At 41.7% G+C, this 17,471-nt stretch overlaps 3 protein-coding genes across 3 annotated transcripts in view; 2 read left to right on the top strand and 1 right to left on the bottom strand.

The window, feature by feature from the left end:
* The first annotated feature begins 19 nt into the window (after window positions 1-19).
* SARC_00665 (hypothetical protein) lies at window positions 20-2,687 on the top strand. The gene is made up of 7 exons (XM_014305657.1): window positions 20-262; window positions 460-595; window positions 958-1,098; window positions 1,253-1,400; window positions 1,621-1,683; window positions 1,960-2,111; window positions 2,440-2,687. The coding sequence occupies exons 1-6, from the start codon at window positions 96-98 to the stop codon at window positions 2,082-2,084; spliced, it is 780 nt and encodes a 259-aa protein (XP_014161132.1). The 5' UTR covers window positions 20-95; the 3' UTR covers window positions 2,085-2,111; window positions 2,440-2,687.
* Window positions 2,688-2,985: 298 nt separating this feature from the next.
* SARC_00664 (hypothetical protein) lies at window positions 2,986-13,273 on the top strand (the record flags this gene model as incomplete). Its single annotated transcript, XM_014305656.1, has 12 exons — window positions 2,986-3,246; window positions 4,342-4,393; window positions 4,957-5,125; window positions 5,902-6,045; window positions 6,529-6,714; window positions 7,800-8,001; window positions 8,709-8,908; window positions 9,178-9,306; window positions 9,785-9,839; window positions 10,155-10,277; window positions 11,060-11,527; window positions 12,409-13,273. The coding sequence occupies 12 exons, from the start codon at window positions 2,986-2,988 to the stop codon at window positions 12,628-12,630; spliced, it is 2,211 nt and encodes a 736-aa protein (XP_014161131.1). The 3' UTR covers window positions 12,631-13,273.
* A 1,597-nt stretch (window positions 13,274-14,870) lies between these two features.
* Window positions 14,871-17,471, bottom strand: part of SARC_00663 (hypothetical protein) — a 3,992-nt gene continuing 1,391 nt past the window's right edge. Inside the window, exons 2-5 of the mRNA XM_014305655.1 lie at window positions 16,878-17,080; window positions 16,584-16,715; window positions 15,454-15,558; window positions 14,871-15,152 (exon numbers count right to left, since the gene is read on the bottom strand). Coding sequence (XP_014161130.1) covers window positions 14,919-15,152; window positions 15,454-15,558; window positions 16,584-16,715; window positions 16,878-17,080 — 674 coding nt within the window. The 3' untranslated portion in view covers window positions 14,871-14,918. The remainder of the gene's footprint in view (window positions 15,153-15,453; window positions 15,559-16,583; window positions 16,716-16,877; window positions 17,081-17,471) is intronic.

The raw sequence follows: 17,471 nt of genomic DNA, 5'->3' as shown, positions 1-17,471 counted from the left end.
AATGAGCATGTGCAGTAGAGCCTTATGTCGGAGTTTAATCTATTGTCCATAGTCCATTTTCATTTTCATTTAATCGGTCGCAATGATATAATATAATGCAGGCCACCTCTTTCGCTCCGAAACCCAAACGAAAATGGGCCAAGACTAGCCAATATGAGATCCGAGAACCGACCAGACGTTCAACGCGAAGTACCCGAAATAGCGATGTCAATTACAAGGACGATTCTATACCACTGAAGGATGTAGCGCTTCAAGAGCAACGGTTGGTTTGATTCAGAGCTATTTTTCGCGGAGTGTTAAAATGTATATTCCACATCTACGCAGATATTTATACAGGTGTTCGCATGGATTGGCAAGTTTATACACTCCCCTGGAGTGCGTGATCTGTCAATGTCCATGTCATCGAATTTTTAGTAACATTTACACTCATAGTCATACTCTACTACGTTTTGTTTCCAGATTAAGAACATCGAAAGAACTCTACAAGCGACCTGTACGGAATAACTCCGCGAAGACTGTAGCAGTACCGCCTCCAAATTCGATCCGACACCTGGACATGAACTATAATACTTTTAGTGGATTTGAAGGAAAATTCGTATGTCCAAACAGACCGATATCCTGATAAGAAGTCGTATGCGTGCGAGCTTATCGTATTCCATGCAATTAAGATTTTATCGACTGTATGGAAAATGAATTTTTTATGCGAATATACGTCCTTAATGTGTGGATGGGGTAATTCACATATGAGCCCGGGTTGCCTTCGGTTTTAATGTATGCGCACATAAATGCTCGTATGTATTCTAATTTTCATGCAATCTTTCTTATCATAGGACGATATCAGTATTTACACAAACCAACACACTTCCATTTTTTTCAGAATGATACAGTGTGCTTGTACTGAATCTTGCCTTCTCCTGTTTTCTTGCATTCTCAAACCTTTATAACTCTACATCTCAGTTCCCTGAAGTTATCGAAGGAGGTGCTATGAAACGAGCGGTCATGGAGGCATTGGCCTCGCCCAAACGACCCGTATACAACAAGATGAGTGGTATACAGGAGTGGAGAAATGCTATTGTGCTCTTCATCAACCTCGACAGCGTATGTGTATCAGCTATAACCCCGAGTCAGTCTGCGCCTGGGCTCCCTTCTCTTGTTTGTGGGTATCGTCTCACGCATGTTGTCTCTTGTCGTCTTGTTCACCATTGTGCATTCATATATTCCTGCGCGCATTTTTTTATTTATTTTCTCGCAGAGCTATCAAAATACTTTCCAAGAAAATTATGCGAAATTGATATGGTACGCGCAATCCCGCCAGACAGTCGAATCACCTGTTATATGTAGACTACTGCGTTCGCTGGCTCCCGGGGATTTCACCGATTGTGGACATGAGAAGTGCGCAGGTAAACACCACCATGTTGATGCAATCCTAGTGCTACGGCAATATACTAATTTATTTGATATATATATATATATATATATAATCATATTGATGAACATTTTTATCAATGTATGTCCATACATATAGACATATATATATTGAAAACCTACGGCGTGATTCTGTGCGTGAAGTCTATTTTTTGACAAACGTGGTTCACATTTAATATGCATTTGTCCTCACAGATCGAACCAAAGCCGAGGTGCACGTCTTCTGCAGGCCACCAGCACAGCCCTACTTTTACCTTGGTGAGTCTTTATCCGAGGAAGATTCACAGTTGGAATTTATACATACCCTCACACAATACAGACAGGATGATACACTCTACTTTTGGCTTGTTCATACATACTCAAGTTGTGCAGTTGTGCAGTTGTGCCCTCCGTATAGATGAGTGCATGGCGAACGAAATAGACCACCATTAAGATTTGATAAATATTGCATGAATTTGTAGCTGGTTCGCTCTAAACGGCAACTGGTTCAGGTTGAATAGTCGCTAACATCGAAAATTTTGCTTGCCCACAAAGGTAGTGTAAACGCTGCGAGCCTTCAAGATCGAGAGAAATTGCCGCTCAAGTTCATACTCAGTCTGGCGCAAGCCAAGAATCTGAGAGAAAGCGACATATTCCTCGAAACACTTAATGGCATTTGAGAGTGAGAAGATATTTGCCCAACAAAGGTATCTGACAGAAGGAAGTTTCTTGCTCTAGACTGTATAATTGAATGCAGAGGTAGAGACGATACGCATGTAAGCAAATAGCGGTGGTACATTATATAACAAGCGAAGAGCTTTGAATTGCACTTGAAGTCAAACAAAGTGAATCCATTTGTCTTACTGAAAGACTGCGGGATCAAAAGTTCAGACAGCTCTACATCTGTAGGCTTGCGGAGCTGCATGCAATTACTATATACTGTACTTGTGTATTTGGAACAAACAGTGCTGAGTGCATTCGTCACATACTGTGATAATACGGCTCATACACTACCCATGACCGTCCCCCCATCAGAATTGCCATGAGGGATGATGTCATAACGAAGCGTTCTCTCTCTAGCGTAGAGGACAGAGCGACAGAGAGAGAAAGCTAATATTGATCGCCCCGCTGCTTGATCAAGCCTTGAGTGAATGGGCTCTCTCTAAATACTCTTCTACTCTCCCTTTCTCTCAGAGAGAGCGAGAGAGCTCACACAAAAATTTGTGGGAAAATCTTTATATTTTAAGTTTGGCCGCGCTCCAAATATATAAAATAGAAACGTGCATTAATTTCATATCGATCTTTATCTGGAAGGCTATGCTTCATCTGTCTTTACTAGTAGTAGCGAGAGAAGACATGATGCCTTAGTTGATGTTGTGTTGAGGCAGTCTAACTCCCAGGTAACTAATAGGACACTTGCGACTTGCATTGCCTATAAAAATATATTAAAATATGCATTGATATGTTACCATGTAAAACAGCATCATAAAAACATCCATACGCCCATAGATCTCCCATCCAATCCCCGGTATTTGACTGCGCGTGCAGTTGATTCTGCATTCGGATCGGTCAAGGAGAGGTATGAGTAAACAACTGCTTGCGGATTCGATGGCGCAGTTGAATTCTTTAGGAGACATTATAAGCAACCAACTCGAGCAAGCCCACACCGAACCAGGAACACCTATCAACACGGCTAGGAAAGGCGCAATGTCACTTCTAAAGCGCCTGGTCACTTCCAAAGACTCAAGGGCTCTCACAGATGACGGGACTAGTATAACACCCTCAAGTCAACACGAGACGGGTATCCCAAAAGGACCCTGGTTCGAACATTTCAAAACTGAGGTGAGTTTTGAAGTACAAATGACACTTTCAAAAGTACACGCGAGCGCTCGACTTGTTTATATATATATATATATATATATATATCGATATATGTAATTATTGTCAATATCATTCTTATTCTTATTCTGTATATATATATGTTTGTGTGTATATAATATATATATATATATAGGTGTGTGTGTGTCTGCGTGTATCTTTGTGTATATGTGTGTGTGTCTGCGTGTATCTTTGTGTATGTGTGTATGTGTGTGTACTCATACATCTATATATATATATATATATATGTATGTATGTATATTATAGATTTATATAAATATATATATATATATATAAATATATACATAAATATTTAAATATGTATATATATATATATATATATATGTATATATTATATGTATATAATTATATATATATATATATATTGTGTGTGTGTGTGTGTGTGTGTTTGTGTGTGTTATTATATCATATATGTATGTAATTGTGTGTTTGTGTACGTGTGTTTGTTCACAGATAGACAGACACACACATATATATATATATATATACATATATATATATATATATATAACTATACATATATATATAAATTTACATACATATATATATATATATTTGTTTGTGCGTATGTATGTATGTATATATACATAGTATATATATATATATGTATATATATATATATATATATTTATATATATATAACGTATATATATATATATATATATATATGTATGTATGTATTAGGTAATAATTGGATTGAGATTTATAGCTGCAGATCAATCGTTGCGTGCACTTTCTTATCGATTTCAATAGTGCCGTTCATTCTCATGATGATGGTTGTCGTACAATTCAGAATTTCTGTACTTGCTAAATCATGATAGTACATATTCCGTTTTGTCGGTCACTTCTACTATATATATTTGCAACGGATTCTCACAGGATTCGTCTACGGTCTTGTCTGTGTTTGCAATAGTGATGGATGCGCGGAAGTACGACGTGGGGGTTTTTTTTGTCATCTGTTTTGCTGTCCTCCATTTTTGAATGCATAACTGTATACAATTGCACACTGATATCTATTTTTACTACCATATTCGGCAGCTGATGCAGAGAGATGAAAGCCAGCGTGATCGTTATATTGAGATTCTAAAGAGTATGTGCAACAGCTGAAGTGTAGATGTTTGTGTGATTGATCGCACAATAAAATAATCGCAAAAATGTATTGATCAGTTGATTCGTACTTTATAAAATTTAACTATCTCTAGCATCTTTGCCACCCACCAGTGGGGAGCAATATTGTCTTGGTCTGGTACTGCAATGCATATATAAATGTTCGGTTCCACTGATCTTCTCATTGCCCACATCGATGGTATAGATCGACAGTTTTGTGTATCGCCTAAATTTGTTTCGGAATGTTGTGGCAAGATTGTTCCCCAATGTTCTGAGAAGATTTTTCTGTTGCCAATCATATAGTAGGTCACGCATAGGTATCGTTATTTGATCCACTTTCGTTCTGCACCAAGTGTGCCGTTGGTGGGAGCTCGCGCATCTTAGCATTTGTACGTCTGTCATTGACCTCACGGTCGGCTACTTCGTGTATTTTGAGTCAGGGTGCAAAGCTCACGAATATCACGTCCAATGCGCTCACACATATCAGTCAAGGGTCTATGCAAAGGTGCTGATTTTTAATTGATTCGTGCTCTACCACCGTAACAGAGAACCCGGTTGTGGAGCTGGAGGACAGTGATTCCAATCTGGACCTGACCGCGCTGCAAATGGCCATGGCCAAATTAGAGGAGCGGTACAAACGGAACCGCGTCCGTTACCTTATCGCAGTGGCACTGTTTATAGTCACACTGGTATTGCTGGCTATAGTTGTGATTGTGTAAGTTGCGTTCTTAGTCGGTTGCTGTCACCTGGTGTTGCTACCTGCAGTGGCAGCCGGGTTAGTTGCTTCCTGAGACGTTCATATTGTTTGGTTATGCTGACTGTAGTTGTGAATAGGTTCATTGTTCGCCTGGTAGTTTGATGTTGTCCGTTTCCTATGTCCGTTGTTGCTATCTAGTGTAAGTGCTTGCCTTACCGGAATTGACCATATCATCGCACTTGTTTTGTTTGAAGCAGTGTAAATTCTCTTAGATGGAGAAGTCGTCGCATCCTTCTAGTTCTGTCAGAATGGATCTCGCATATCAAATCTTATTCCGTTGTCTTTAATTACGATGGTCATTATACTATCCTTGGGAGTGATATGGCTTCCTTACTGGCAATGTTTTGGTTGTTTCGAGTATATGTCGTAGGCTCACTTTTTGTACCATGTTTTGCCGGTATTTGTGGTGTTTGTATCAACCCTGTGGCTATCTCTACTAGAATATTGGGACAGTGTGTCTTTATAGATTTTTTTCCCAAGTTCTTTCTGATTCCCAATCAAATTTTATAGCGCGGAAGTACGCATAATGTTTTGGTTTTTTAAGTTCTATGTGATTACCAATTAAATTTTATAACACAAAAGTATGTGCCAGCACTCTACCCAAATCAAAATAGATTACTCGCATACAAGCGTGACCTGGAACTCTAAACCACTTTAAGGCATACGCCATAAACCCTGAAACATTGCGAGATCTCAGCCCTCTTCTTTTTTTTGTGCGGTATGTAAATCATTAGGGTTCTGCTTCAAACCGATGCCCCGGACCCATGCCTCAATTTTACGACGAAGATAATTACCAACGAAGCGGAGCTACATAAAGTCAATGCTAAAGGCTGTAACCACTTCGCAGAGGTCACCTTCAGCAACTTCAACGGCGTGGGGTATGAATGCTTTGTGTAGCTATTATGCTGGTTAAGGACAATCTATGTGATGCAATAGTTCGGAACAAAATTTATAGGCCTACATATTAATTTCTCGTAGTTTTTGTATCACCGCATATTATCGTAAGCATCAACAGCTTCAGACTTGTAGTCAAATATGGGGCTTACTAGTATGGTGAGGTGCCTGTTTAGACTTCAGTGAGAAGCCGATCACAAGTTGTCCTCAGTCGAGATTTCAAGGCGTGCGGACATATCCAATCTGTACTGTTCGATATTCATATATTTGTCTTATGAGTGCGTTTCGAAACCGTGGTGACGTCATTCCTATAACTGCTGTATTTTCTTGAGTCCTGTAAACCTTATGCATTCATATCATATACAATCACTTGCCCCCATTTGAGATTCTGATTTGCAATGCGATGTATATTGACCTTAATATACTATATGCAATCCCTGAACCGCGCGCACTCTAATACATCACAGCACATTGACGATTGCGAAGTCAATAGTCAACCTCACGATAGAGTGCAGTGGCCTGCTGGCACCCACGAGTTTCTCCTTCCCCAATCTGAGCAATGCTTCGTTGAACATCATCATGGACAACAATCGATGCCACGACAGCGATATGCATTTTATTACGGATATAGACTTTCCCATATTGGCCTACACGTATGTGCAGGGTGTGGGCTGTTCTCGTAAGCAAGACATTTTGTGTGACCTTCATTATATCACTGAAATAGACCTTCCCATGATGGCCTACACGTGTGAGCGTGGTGTGGGCTGTTGTCTTAAGCAAGACTTTTTGTTTGACCTTCCGTTCGGATGTACCCTTTTTTGCTTGCCATTTCGCAACTCGCGTGCATATGAATACAATTTTGATATCGCGGTTGGTGAATTGGAACGCGTGATAACTTCTAGCATTTGATATGTAGATAGCGATAGACGTAAACCTGATTTCACCCGCAAATGGAAAGTGTAGTGTTTTGTGTTCTGTTTGTCAGCATTCTCTCGTCCTCGTTTGCTCTGAGAGGCGGGCTTTTATCGTAGTGTTACTTGTACATAAACTATTTGAGTGTTGCATAGTATATGATCAATCGTAGGTGATTTAACATTCCCTTTGTCGTCGCATTTGAATTTTTATTAAGGAAAGCCTAGGTATATACTGTTGTACAGTCCAAATATTATATAATTATGAATATAAATAGATCACACACACACACACATACACACACACTCATATATATGTCTGTTGTGGCTGTCGCCATCCGGCTATGCAGCTTCACGTACATGCTTCTCATACTTGTCCACTTCACAATACCCTGTCTAATCCTAAGATCCTCCACAACACCCACACAGTAGACGAATCGGGTACTTTTTAATATACACCCACCTGCAATCAACCCTGACTATTCCCATGGTGTCCGCACTACATTCCCATGCTGCATTAAATATAACAAGGTTGATAGGCTGGTTCCGCTACAGAACTTTGCATTGCCTAAGCTGTCCGCAACGTTCATCGATTCATTTGCATACTTTTCCACGACACACCCGCCTACGTCCTGCGTATCCCGACCCTTTGAATGTTTCCTCCACTGTACGCACAAGCTAATTTCTAGGAGACTATATAAAGATCGACAGGTTGAGATTTCTTTAGAACCTCGCATACCTTATGCCGTTGTCATTCATGTACTTTCCACTGCACTCCCTGACTATTCCAATGACCCTCCATTATACATTTTCCCTGCATTTCCCAGCGAGTATATAAGGATTGCCGGTTTGAGGTCGCTGCAAAATCTCACATTCCCTGTCCTGTTGTCTGCGACTACCATCGTCATTGCTGACTGCTCGTTCACGGGTTTAACTTTCCCGAGTGCCACCAAGTTTGTCACTTTCGAGGTGGCCAACTCCATTATCGTAGGCGAAATCAGTGTACCGTTGCTGGAGAACGTCTCCGTGGTATGCTTGAATGGTCGGTGTGTGCGCGTTCTTCAATGCAATGAATAGCTAAATTCGGTTCTATGTGGTTTCATTTGTTCATTATTGCCCCGATGTCGCAGAACGCGTCTTGTGGTATGCGCAAAAGATTGTTGTGTGTACTTACTTCACTTCAAGGTGCAGGCTGTATTTGGTTGTTTATGTTTGTTAATCATATATCACAGCGGATTCAGTGCCTCGTTACTGATGACCGTCTCTGCACTTGGTTGCTTTATGTTTTATCATATCATTGCCCCGTTTCTAAGGACCATCTTTATGGTGTGCGTATACGATTGTTGTGTGCTTGTTTGCTTACAATTGTACGGCTATACTTATTTGGTTAGTTTTCTGTTGTTATCACTGGTGAGAAAAATGTACCTTGGCTTCAAATTGTGTTCGTGAAATGCGCAACATTTCACAGCATGTATTTGCTTGATATGGAGTGTACGGCCACTGTCTGGTTCTCTAGTAGCGGTTGTTTCATAAAGGCATGATTTGCTGCGGTATTTAATTGTTGTAGCATGATGTGACAGGAGTGTCTAGGTCTTCAAGAACATCTTGTTCACCGACAACTTGCGAGTAGCTTTTTCCGCACTTCTAATGTATGCTGCATATCTCCATCAAGTATCGGGTGGGTTTTGTTAGTGGTGTCGACAATTTACTGTGGTATGCTTTACCTTCACCTACAGCTGTACATCACAGACATTAACAGTGAAATCGCTACCGATGTGATCAACCCTAAGGTCTTCACGCCGGAAGAATACGATGTACTCTTCCTTGAACTACAGGACTTCGAGCGAAATGGTGGTATAAATCAAATCACCTTTCCTAGGAATATCACACTCAACTTGCGATCGCTGACGACGGCTTTGAGTATGAATTTTCAGCGGTATGTACCTTTGTATGTGCTGCAATTGTGTCGGCGTTTTACATGGTTAATTTAGTGCGTTATATGAGACTTTTAGTGAATTTCCGGGCATTTATTTCGTTCGCATGCATGCCAGCACCAGCAAATGGTGTTGAACCAGCGTAGGCTATTAGAGAACATTTTTAAATAGTTTGTTTATCCATTGGAGATTTGCAAGTCGGTGCTCTATTACCTACCGAGTAACGGAAATCACATTCAATTTTTGTATCCCAATTTTTTTATGTGCACAGACTGTACTTCTTCAGCCATATAATTATGGATAATCTAGAAACGGTGACAGATGGGGTTCTATGCGGGATGGTGGTGTCGTCCAAGATTGAGTTCCCCAGGTTAACAACTGTTCGCAATTTGCAAATATGGTAGGTGGTTCATCATAATTAGTATGATGATTGGAGCTACTGTATATAGTTGCATACCAGTCCTGCATACCAGTCCCATACACCGCGCATAACACATTGACGGCCATACTTCACCAACCCCTCCCCACTCACACACACACACACACACACGAAGAAATTTTTAATTACAAACCAGTCTAGACTCCAAAATAAGACCATCTGATTTCGTCGACAGAGCTGTAGGTAGTGTGAGAAGAAACCAAGCATGCCGAACAGGATTGCTTTTTCTCTTTGAAATTTATTCCTTTCTTATATGCAAATTCTTGGCATATCTCCCTTTCTGTTTCCTTGTATCTTTGTAATCGGTGCTGGTGTCATATTAAAATTATGTATGAATTGGCATCGTATACGGCATCATCAAATATCGCTCTGATTCTTTATTTGTTTTTCGATCCGCTCATTTATACTGATTTTTGAATATATCCCTCTTCCTCCTCAGTGATTCGTACGTGGCCTCTGCCGCATATGAGTTCATGGCAATGGAGAGAATCGATGTAAGACTTTGCAGATGCATGTGCTTCTTTTCATCCCCAGATGTGTTTCACTTTGGTGTCAGTTCTTCAGTTCTTGTGTTTCACTTAGGTGTCAGTCCTTCCGATCTTTTGTTTCACTTAGGTGTCAGTTCTTCAGTTCTTTTGCTTCACTTAGGTGTCAGTTCTTCAGTTATTTATTTAACTTAGGTGCAAGTTCCTCGGTTCTTCATTGTTCAAGTGCTGCTAGGCAATGCTATCTTCTACGCTTATGGTTGTTTCGTTGAATTTTTTTTAGCTTGCAACATAGTTCATCAGATGTCTGTTCTTTTCTCACAGTCGCTGGAGATAAACAATAACATCCAGCACATCATACTACGCTTCCCCGAAATGACTATATTGAATAACATCAAGGTCCAGCAGAATGGCAATTTCACGCTCGAAGGACTGGAACTGTTGGAAGTATGTTGCATTTTCCTTGTCTCATTTTCCTTGTCCTAGCGAATTGCGAACGTGGTGTGTTAGTTGGGACATGCATCCAGCTAATAGATGCGAACGATTAAATATAGTGTTTACTGCTCTTGTACTTTCAAAATCGACGTGATCCACAATATTTCAGCTCAGCGAAGCGGATAAATGGAGCAATTACTCTTCGAACTGTGCTAGATAGTCATTTTGGTATTCATGACGACAATATATGACATTTACGAGAAGAGCTCTAGTCGGCTCAATATCAATGGCGTGTTGCAAATTGTTACTGTACTATAACTTGTAGCTCAGGCAGCCTGTAGAAAATTTTCCCATCAGTGCTTTGTTCCAAGTTTAATGCCATACATATCTTCACAGGCAATTATCGTAAGTGTTCATCGGAAAATGTATCGAGGGTCGCAATTAAAGCGCATATGTTAACATATCCTCATCCCTCGTATATCTAACATAACATTTATCCATATGTAACACGTCAAATTTTAACCCTCTCGGACCGCAAGTCCTATAATCAACAGCATTGTACTCGAAGTCAGAGGCGATATGCGGAACGTCACTTACCGAGTGCCTATACTTGATTTAAATCTGCTCATGCAAATCTCCTAAAACCGCACATGAAAAAACCACTAAAACCGCTGATGCAAAAATCCGAAAATTGCTCATGCGAAACCCTAAAGCCGCTCATACATCTTTCATCTCTAAACATTGACATTTTCCTTGTCAACCGCTTACCCTTTCCTGGTGTATCTCCCTCACAGTCTATCAACAGCATTGTACTCGAGGACACAGCCGGTATCGCAAACCTGACGCTCCTGATGTCCACTATCAACTCCATTGTGATCGATCGGTGCGACATAGTGTCCATCGACTTGCCCAACTGGACAGAGGGGTCCATCGGGATGTTCTCCAACAACAACCTGTTGTCGGTGCAGATGCCACTGCTGCAGTCGTCGTCGGCGGTGGTGTTCTTCCTTAACCCGCGGTTGCAGGAATTGAACTTCCCTGCGTTGACGGAGATGGAAGCCGGCATACAGTCCAGTGGCGTGTTCTGGGCTATCTTCGTGTACGGCGATGTGGTTCTGGACCTGTACTCGTCGTACTTTTTAGTTGGCGACAGTCTGAGCTTGGTGTCCGTTTCCGCACCGAATTTGAGTGTGATAGCACAGAATCATCGGATTAACGATAATATGGCGCTCACCAATATCTCCTTCCCGTCTCTGGAGAACGTAAGTTTATGCAGTATATCTCATATGAATCTGTCCCACTCGTTCTGATGCTTGTCAGCGAAGTACCTAGACCGGATATGACCGATTGTGATGTACGTATATCGTTTTCCCCATTCCCTGTCTTAAAATCGGTGAACACCTTTGTGCACATACTATCACTAGAGAAGTAATGAGACTTGAATGGAGGAACGAAATTTTGTACCCATCAGGTTATAATTTATAGTCCCGACGAGTTACAACGTGCAGAAACCGGACATGTGATTGTGTGTGCATTTTTAATATGATGCGATCTGAGACGATTTTATTGCTTTAGAGATCGTTAGTTTGCATATATTAACGGGTGCTCTGAGGACACACGAACAATTCTAATAGTACATGGACCGCATTGGCCGCAAGCACAAATGTGTCTATGCGTGTGTGCGCATGTAGTCCCATTTTTAACGGACAAATTTGTCGCTTGCACTATCTCGTCCAGTATCACATCTCACCCGATCACTTGGTATGTTAGTTGAGGTCTATTCTGTGGCGACTATACGTCTAACATGTAGTTATTTGAGAGACAATAGCGTGACTCATCTCTCTGTCGTCGGGGGTGAATGCAAGCATGTACGAGCTTCCTAATCAAGCAATTTCGTTTAAGTCTCGTGTTTCGTTATTGTGTTGTGAAGGTGGACATATATCATGTACATCATAGCTGTCAATGTCTAAAGCTCGCCGAAACTTTCCTATCTCTATCTAAACCCCACATTGTTCGCTTAACAACTTCATCGATCGGTTGTAGCTTTCTACTTTCCGTAAGCTTGCATCTACCCACAATCCTACACACTTTTCAGCTCTATGGTTTGAAACTCACCAATTTGATTCTTCTCTCTGTTCCTTAGGGCAACGGTTCAGTGGTAGTGACCGGGAACACGGTTCTGCAGAACCTAGATTTTGGCAATCTGTTGTCAGGGAATGTCACAGTCATGGACAATGTTCAATTGTGTTTGCCGTCGACTTTTCCATACACCGAATACCCACTGAGTGACAATTCGACGTGCTTTGTGGGTGGCAATGTGGAAGCTTGCGACAGTGCTGTCACTAGGTGTGAACTTGTTTTATAGCCGAGCGCTACGGACAAGTAGATTACCCACAAGCATGAAGAGGACTGGTTCCATCTTGATAAGGTACTTTAGCGCTCAAGGCACAATGTGAGTTGCGAACATGACAATAGCTGCTGCTGATTATAAATGCACACTGTATGTGATTGTTCGGAATTCGGTAGTAGCAAAGCTGACCGCTAACGCTAGACGCTAGTACCGGCTATGGTCACGGCGGGTGTCGTCCTCTGTAAACGGCAACCAACACCAATGCCATGGCTAAACCCACGTTGATATACAGTGTCTACTACGGCTAGCACGCAACGGAGCAATGAACCCGACTTGGAAAGGTGCTGGCGGATAGATGAGGAATGTCCTAACATCGAGAATGGTAAGCTCTGCTATTGTCGTCGTAATATGCTACCGTGTCATAACGCAGCGGAATGGCAGCGTCCTTCAACGCCCGCATATAGCGCCCGCCACATTCTCTGCTGGTGGCATGCAGTAGCGTCAGGCGATACGTCCTGATTGTATGGTTCATTTGCATACGCAAACAGAGTGAGCTGGCTTGTGAGAGCGGCGCAGACGTGTTATATGGCGTTTGGGTACACCACCCGTAGTCACACCACTCTGATACTGCAGCTTCGTGGATGAGTCTATCTGCAAGTAGAGTACATTTAGTTAAAGAACTCACCTTTCAAGCCGTTCGCGAGCTGACGACGCACTACTCTGAGACCACACGCCCGAGAATGACCACATCCGCGAGCATAGCCCTCGTCGACATTAGTTACAGGCCCACAGTCTAATCCATCTGAGACAGCGGCACGCGTAAGAACCACTTCGCAATCAATCAAACCGTAGACAACCAGCAGGTCTGAGTATATTTCGATTGTTGAAGAGTGCAGGCGCAGATCACTGATAATACATATAGACTGAGAGGTAGCTGCTGTTGCCCGCCGATCTGAGCCTGAGGTATTAATCTGGCAGGCGCTACTAGTCGCAGTAAGAAGGGACGGACCTTCTATTCCGAAAATGCTCACCAAAGGAAAATCACCGCTTGGACTTTCAGTACAGCGCGGAATATATCGCAAACCTCTAAATCAGTACAGCCCTGTCTGTCTAAGAAGATCTGTGAGCGGACTCAAGGATACGCCATGCTCTGAGAATAGGTGTAGACCTGCTCTGCAAATTGGGCCACCTGTGGTCGATTGATTCGGTGGACTCGCGCTAGCGAATTAGCACTGCTATAGATTAGGAATCCAAGGGATAAAGAACTAGATGTACGAGACCTCGATGGAAGCTGTATAAGTATTGCCGCTGCCAGTCCCGTGGGGTCATGTACGGCATATGTTGGCTTACATCGTGGGCTAGAGTGCGACTTATATATCATTGCCAGTTGTGACCATTGTTGTATACTATGCCCTCGTCAGCTGAAGATGTCTACGCTAGAAAACATCACGTCGCACGGTTGCATGCAGATGTAGTGCTGTGCAGATGTTGGCGAGGGTGCGTTGTGCTTGTGTATTGTACCAGACTTGTCGGTTGAGTGTGCCATAGTGCTTCACGTCAAATGCACCAGACGCTACTGTTATTGTAGTACGCTATTCGATGAATGCTGACATGCCTGGCCATTACAACTGCAGATGAGCAGAACGCACTGCAATGCATTTGCTAGACCATGCTGTGCTATCGATCAAATGGAAAGACGGCAACCAATAGCAATCCGTTCAGCGTCGATGACGCAACTGTGGTCTGGACGTTAGCCCATATTGTATTTCAGTCAACATCCGTGTGTATCGAATATCTGAGGGCGTATACGCGAACAACAGACTACTTGAAGCATAATATATAGAAACTAGTCAAGCTAGACACGGATTTCTAAGCTAAGGACTTGCGCCTTTGCTTTTCTATCGCGCAATGACAACGTGCGCACAAGATTACGTCAGGTTTACAGACACTCCCGCCAACCCGACCGTACAGCTAGAGAGTCCATCTCGGGCACAATGCGCAACGAGTATAAATGAACAGGCTTTGTTACTCAAATGTAGTAGCAGAAACATGTGTGTTTAAACTTTTACTTTGACACTTGAGACTCCGCACATAGCGTAGAAATGAGTGTACTTCTTGTTTTTCAAAGTAAAATCTAGCTCTGAAGTCTCTTAGTAGTAGCAACCGTATTACTAAACGTGTCGAGAATGACGTAGATTTTTATCTCGGTGGTACTACCGTCCACCTTTTGCATTTGCTACTCAATGGTACCTCAGTTCTGCTTGACTTTTTATTGAACGGTGCCGTGCATTTATATCCGTGACTTAACTTTCTTTTTTGCTCTCTTCTGCAAGCACAGTACTTTCGGTACTATTCCTCATCGCGCTAGTCTTTTCAGAGTTTCCCATCGCACTACTAACCATTGCGTCCACACGTTTCTTCTCTTCCCGATCTTTTGAAGGCTTCTCGAAATTGTTGTAGAAGATTTCGCCCTTCAGGAACAGCCAAATTTCAGCTACCACGGCGACGACCATAGCCAATGTTGAGACACCCACACGCTGCAGGAAAGCGCACAAAGTATTGAGGCAAATTCAGTAGAATTAGTCACTGGAAAAAAGGTCGATACGATTGCCATTGCATGAGAATATCGACAATCCTGAAGGATTTAAAGCAGCAAACCTCAAGGGTGGCATAGGTAGTGCTACTTTCGTACAGCGCGGATGTTCTAGCAACTGAGCGGAAATTAGATTTAGCGTTATATGTATGTTGTCAACGGTTGATCATTCTGTCGAGTACATATCATTCAGCGAAGAAAAAATTCTGTGCACGTATCTGTGTCTCAGGTGTAGTGGTACTTACAGGTCCGTAGCTGAGTTGGTTGTAAAGTGCGTAGTACGCAGCGAGATAAACACCTCCGGCCGATAGCACCACGTTGACAAGCATGAAGAACTGTTGCTTCACACCCTATGGATAAATTGTAGTGTACAAGAAGTTATAAGCAGGTATTGATATCGGTATAGAACCTGAGCGCAAATTTTGCTCATACGGTAGACACCCACTTGGAGGTAGAACAATCCCACTGAGCTGAACTAGACGTCAAACATGTATTAACAAGGCAGCATACTTTTATTCGCAGCTCGATTAGAGTATAGCATATCAAGTAGTTCACCACTGCACAAACATCGGCACACATATATACATACATACATACATACATACATACATACACACATACACACATACAAACATACATACATACATACATACATACATACATACATACATACCTACATACATACATACATACATACATACATCCATACATACATACATACATACATACAAAACATATATTATGCACTTAGTATATACCTGCGTGAATAGTCTAGGTATAGAGGGAGAGATTCAAGCAGAACACGGCAGACTGTGTATCACTAGTAGTTGGATAGTCAATGTAGAGCATTATATAAGATCCTCATAACCACAAGACAAAATATTTCGTACAGAGTATGTCCTGTCCGACTGTGAGTCTGTGTCCTGTAAGTTGCGACTAACTGTCCCTGTGATTTCGAGGAATATGACCATAAAAACATACATACATACCTACATACATACATTGTGTGTGTGTATTGCCAAATGTACGAGAAATCATCTCGTGCTGTCCGTGTGTATATATTGATAAGCTCGTATCCATACCAAGATCTCACAATAGCTTAAATTCATACTGTGAAAATCCTATTGGCTTAGAATTACAGCGATGTACAACAACACTATGATACACCATATCACAATAACGTACATCACATAAAATAGTATAAATCTGGTTGCACCGTTGTTGGTCTCAAGCTGTACGAGATAACTATTCACCATGCAGAAACCGATTGTGCTATTGGGAACCGATATCATGGGCGTATACGACGAATTAACATCAATCTCGGATACTACGCCTAGAATTACTAAACAAATATGTAAGACTAAATGTTTTTTACCTTCAGCTCACGAGCGTCCGTTTGCGCATCTTTTCGGATTCGAGAAGTGTCTACATTTCTGGTCATCCGCCTGTACTCTGCTTCTTGTGACATGATTTCGAGCCGTTTCAACCTGTGCACAAGTTCTGGACACTGCACAAACATGTGTATAGTGGTGTGTTATGTCAACGAGTCGAAGCATGATACTGATAGATATTATATTTATCGTAACACATATTTGAGTGAGTATAGCCATATCAGATATGTAAGTACAAATACTGACCGCTAGCGGAATCTTAATAACTGTCTACACACCTTGGGCGGTGGAACGTAAGGTGTCTCGTATATCTCACTTCCGAGCAAAAGCTCAAACAAACGTCCCTCATACTGATCGGCTGCTCGTGCCAATTCCCAATAGTCCTTCACCAGCGCAAAGGGTATCGTGACAGGGACTTTGGGAGTCTCTGGAAGGGTTTCCTCCTTCTCAGCGACTCTTTGAGATTTGAACAAGGTTGTATCTGTTTGATGGCATAAAATAGAATCCAATTCGTCTTTAGAAATGCACAAGTGAATCTGAAGATTTTGATCCAGACATATTTATACCGTATCATTTAAAAGTGAATACCCCCCTAGGTACATGGATATACATAATTCGAACCACTTAGTATACTTTACTATTGTCAAAAGTGCAAAACATTGCATACAAATGGCAAAATTGTCAATGATCAGACATAAATAACTGTTAGATCGCCAGTGCTATGACTTGTAAAAGATGTATGGCAGATGTACAGTGAAAAATCATCACGACCCTCGATCTCAATGTTGAGGTACACCTGTCGAAAGCATGGTGTGTCGAACACATATATTGATAACGAGTACAATAAAATATAATGTGCAAGAATCTGTGAA

This window comes from Sphaeroforma arctica (genome assembly GCF_001186125.1).
Source record: "Sphaeroforma arctica JP610 unplaced genomic scaffold supercont1.22, whole genome shotgun sequence".
NCBI classification, from domain to species: Eukaryota; class Ichthyosporea; order Ichthyophonida; genus Sphaeroforma; species Sphaeroforma arctica.
The sequence above is the reverse complement of the archived record's forward strand: the minus strand, read 5'-3'. Positions and strand labels throughout refer to the sequence as shown.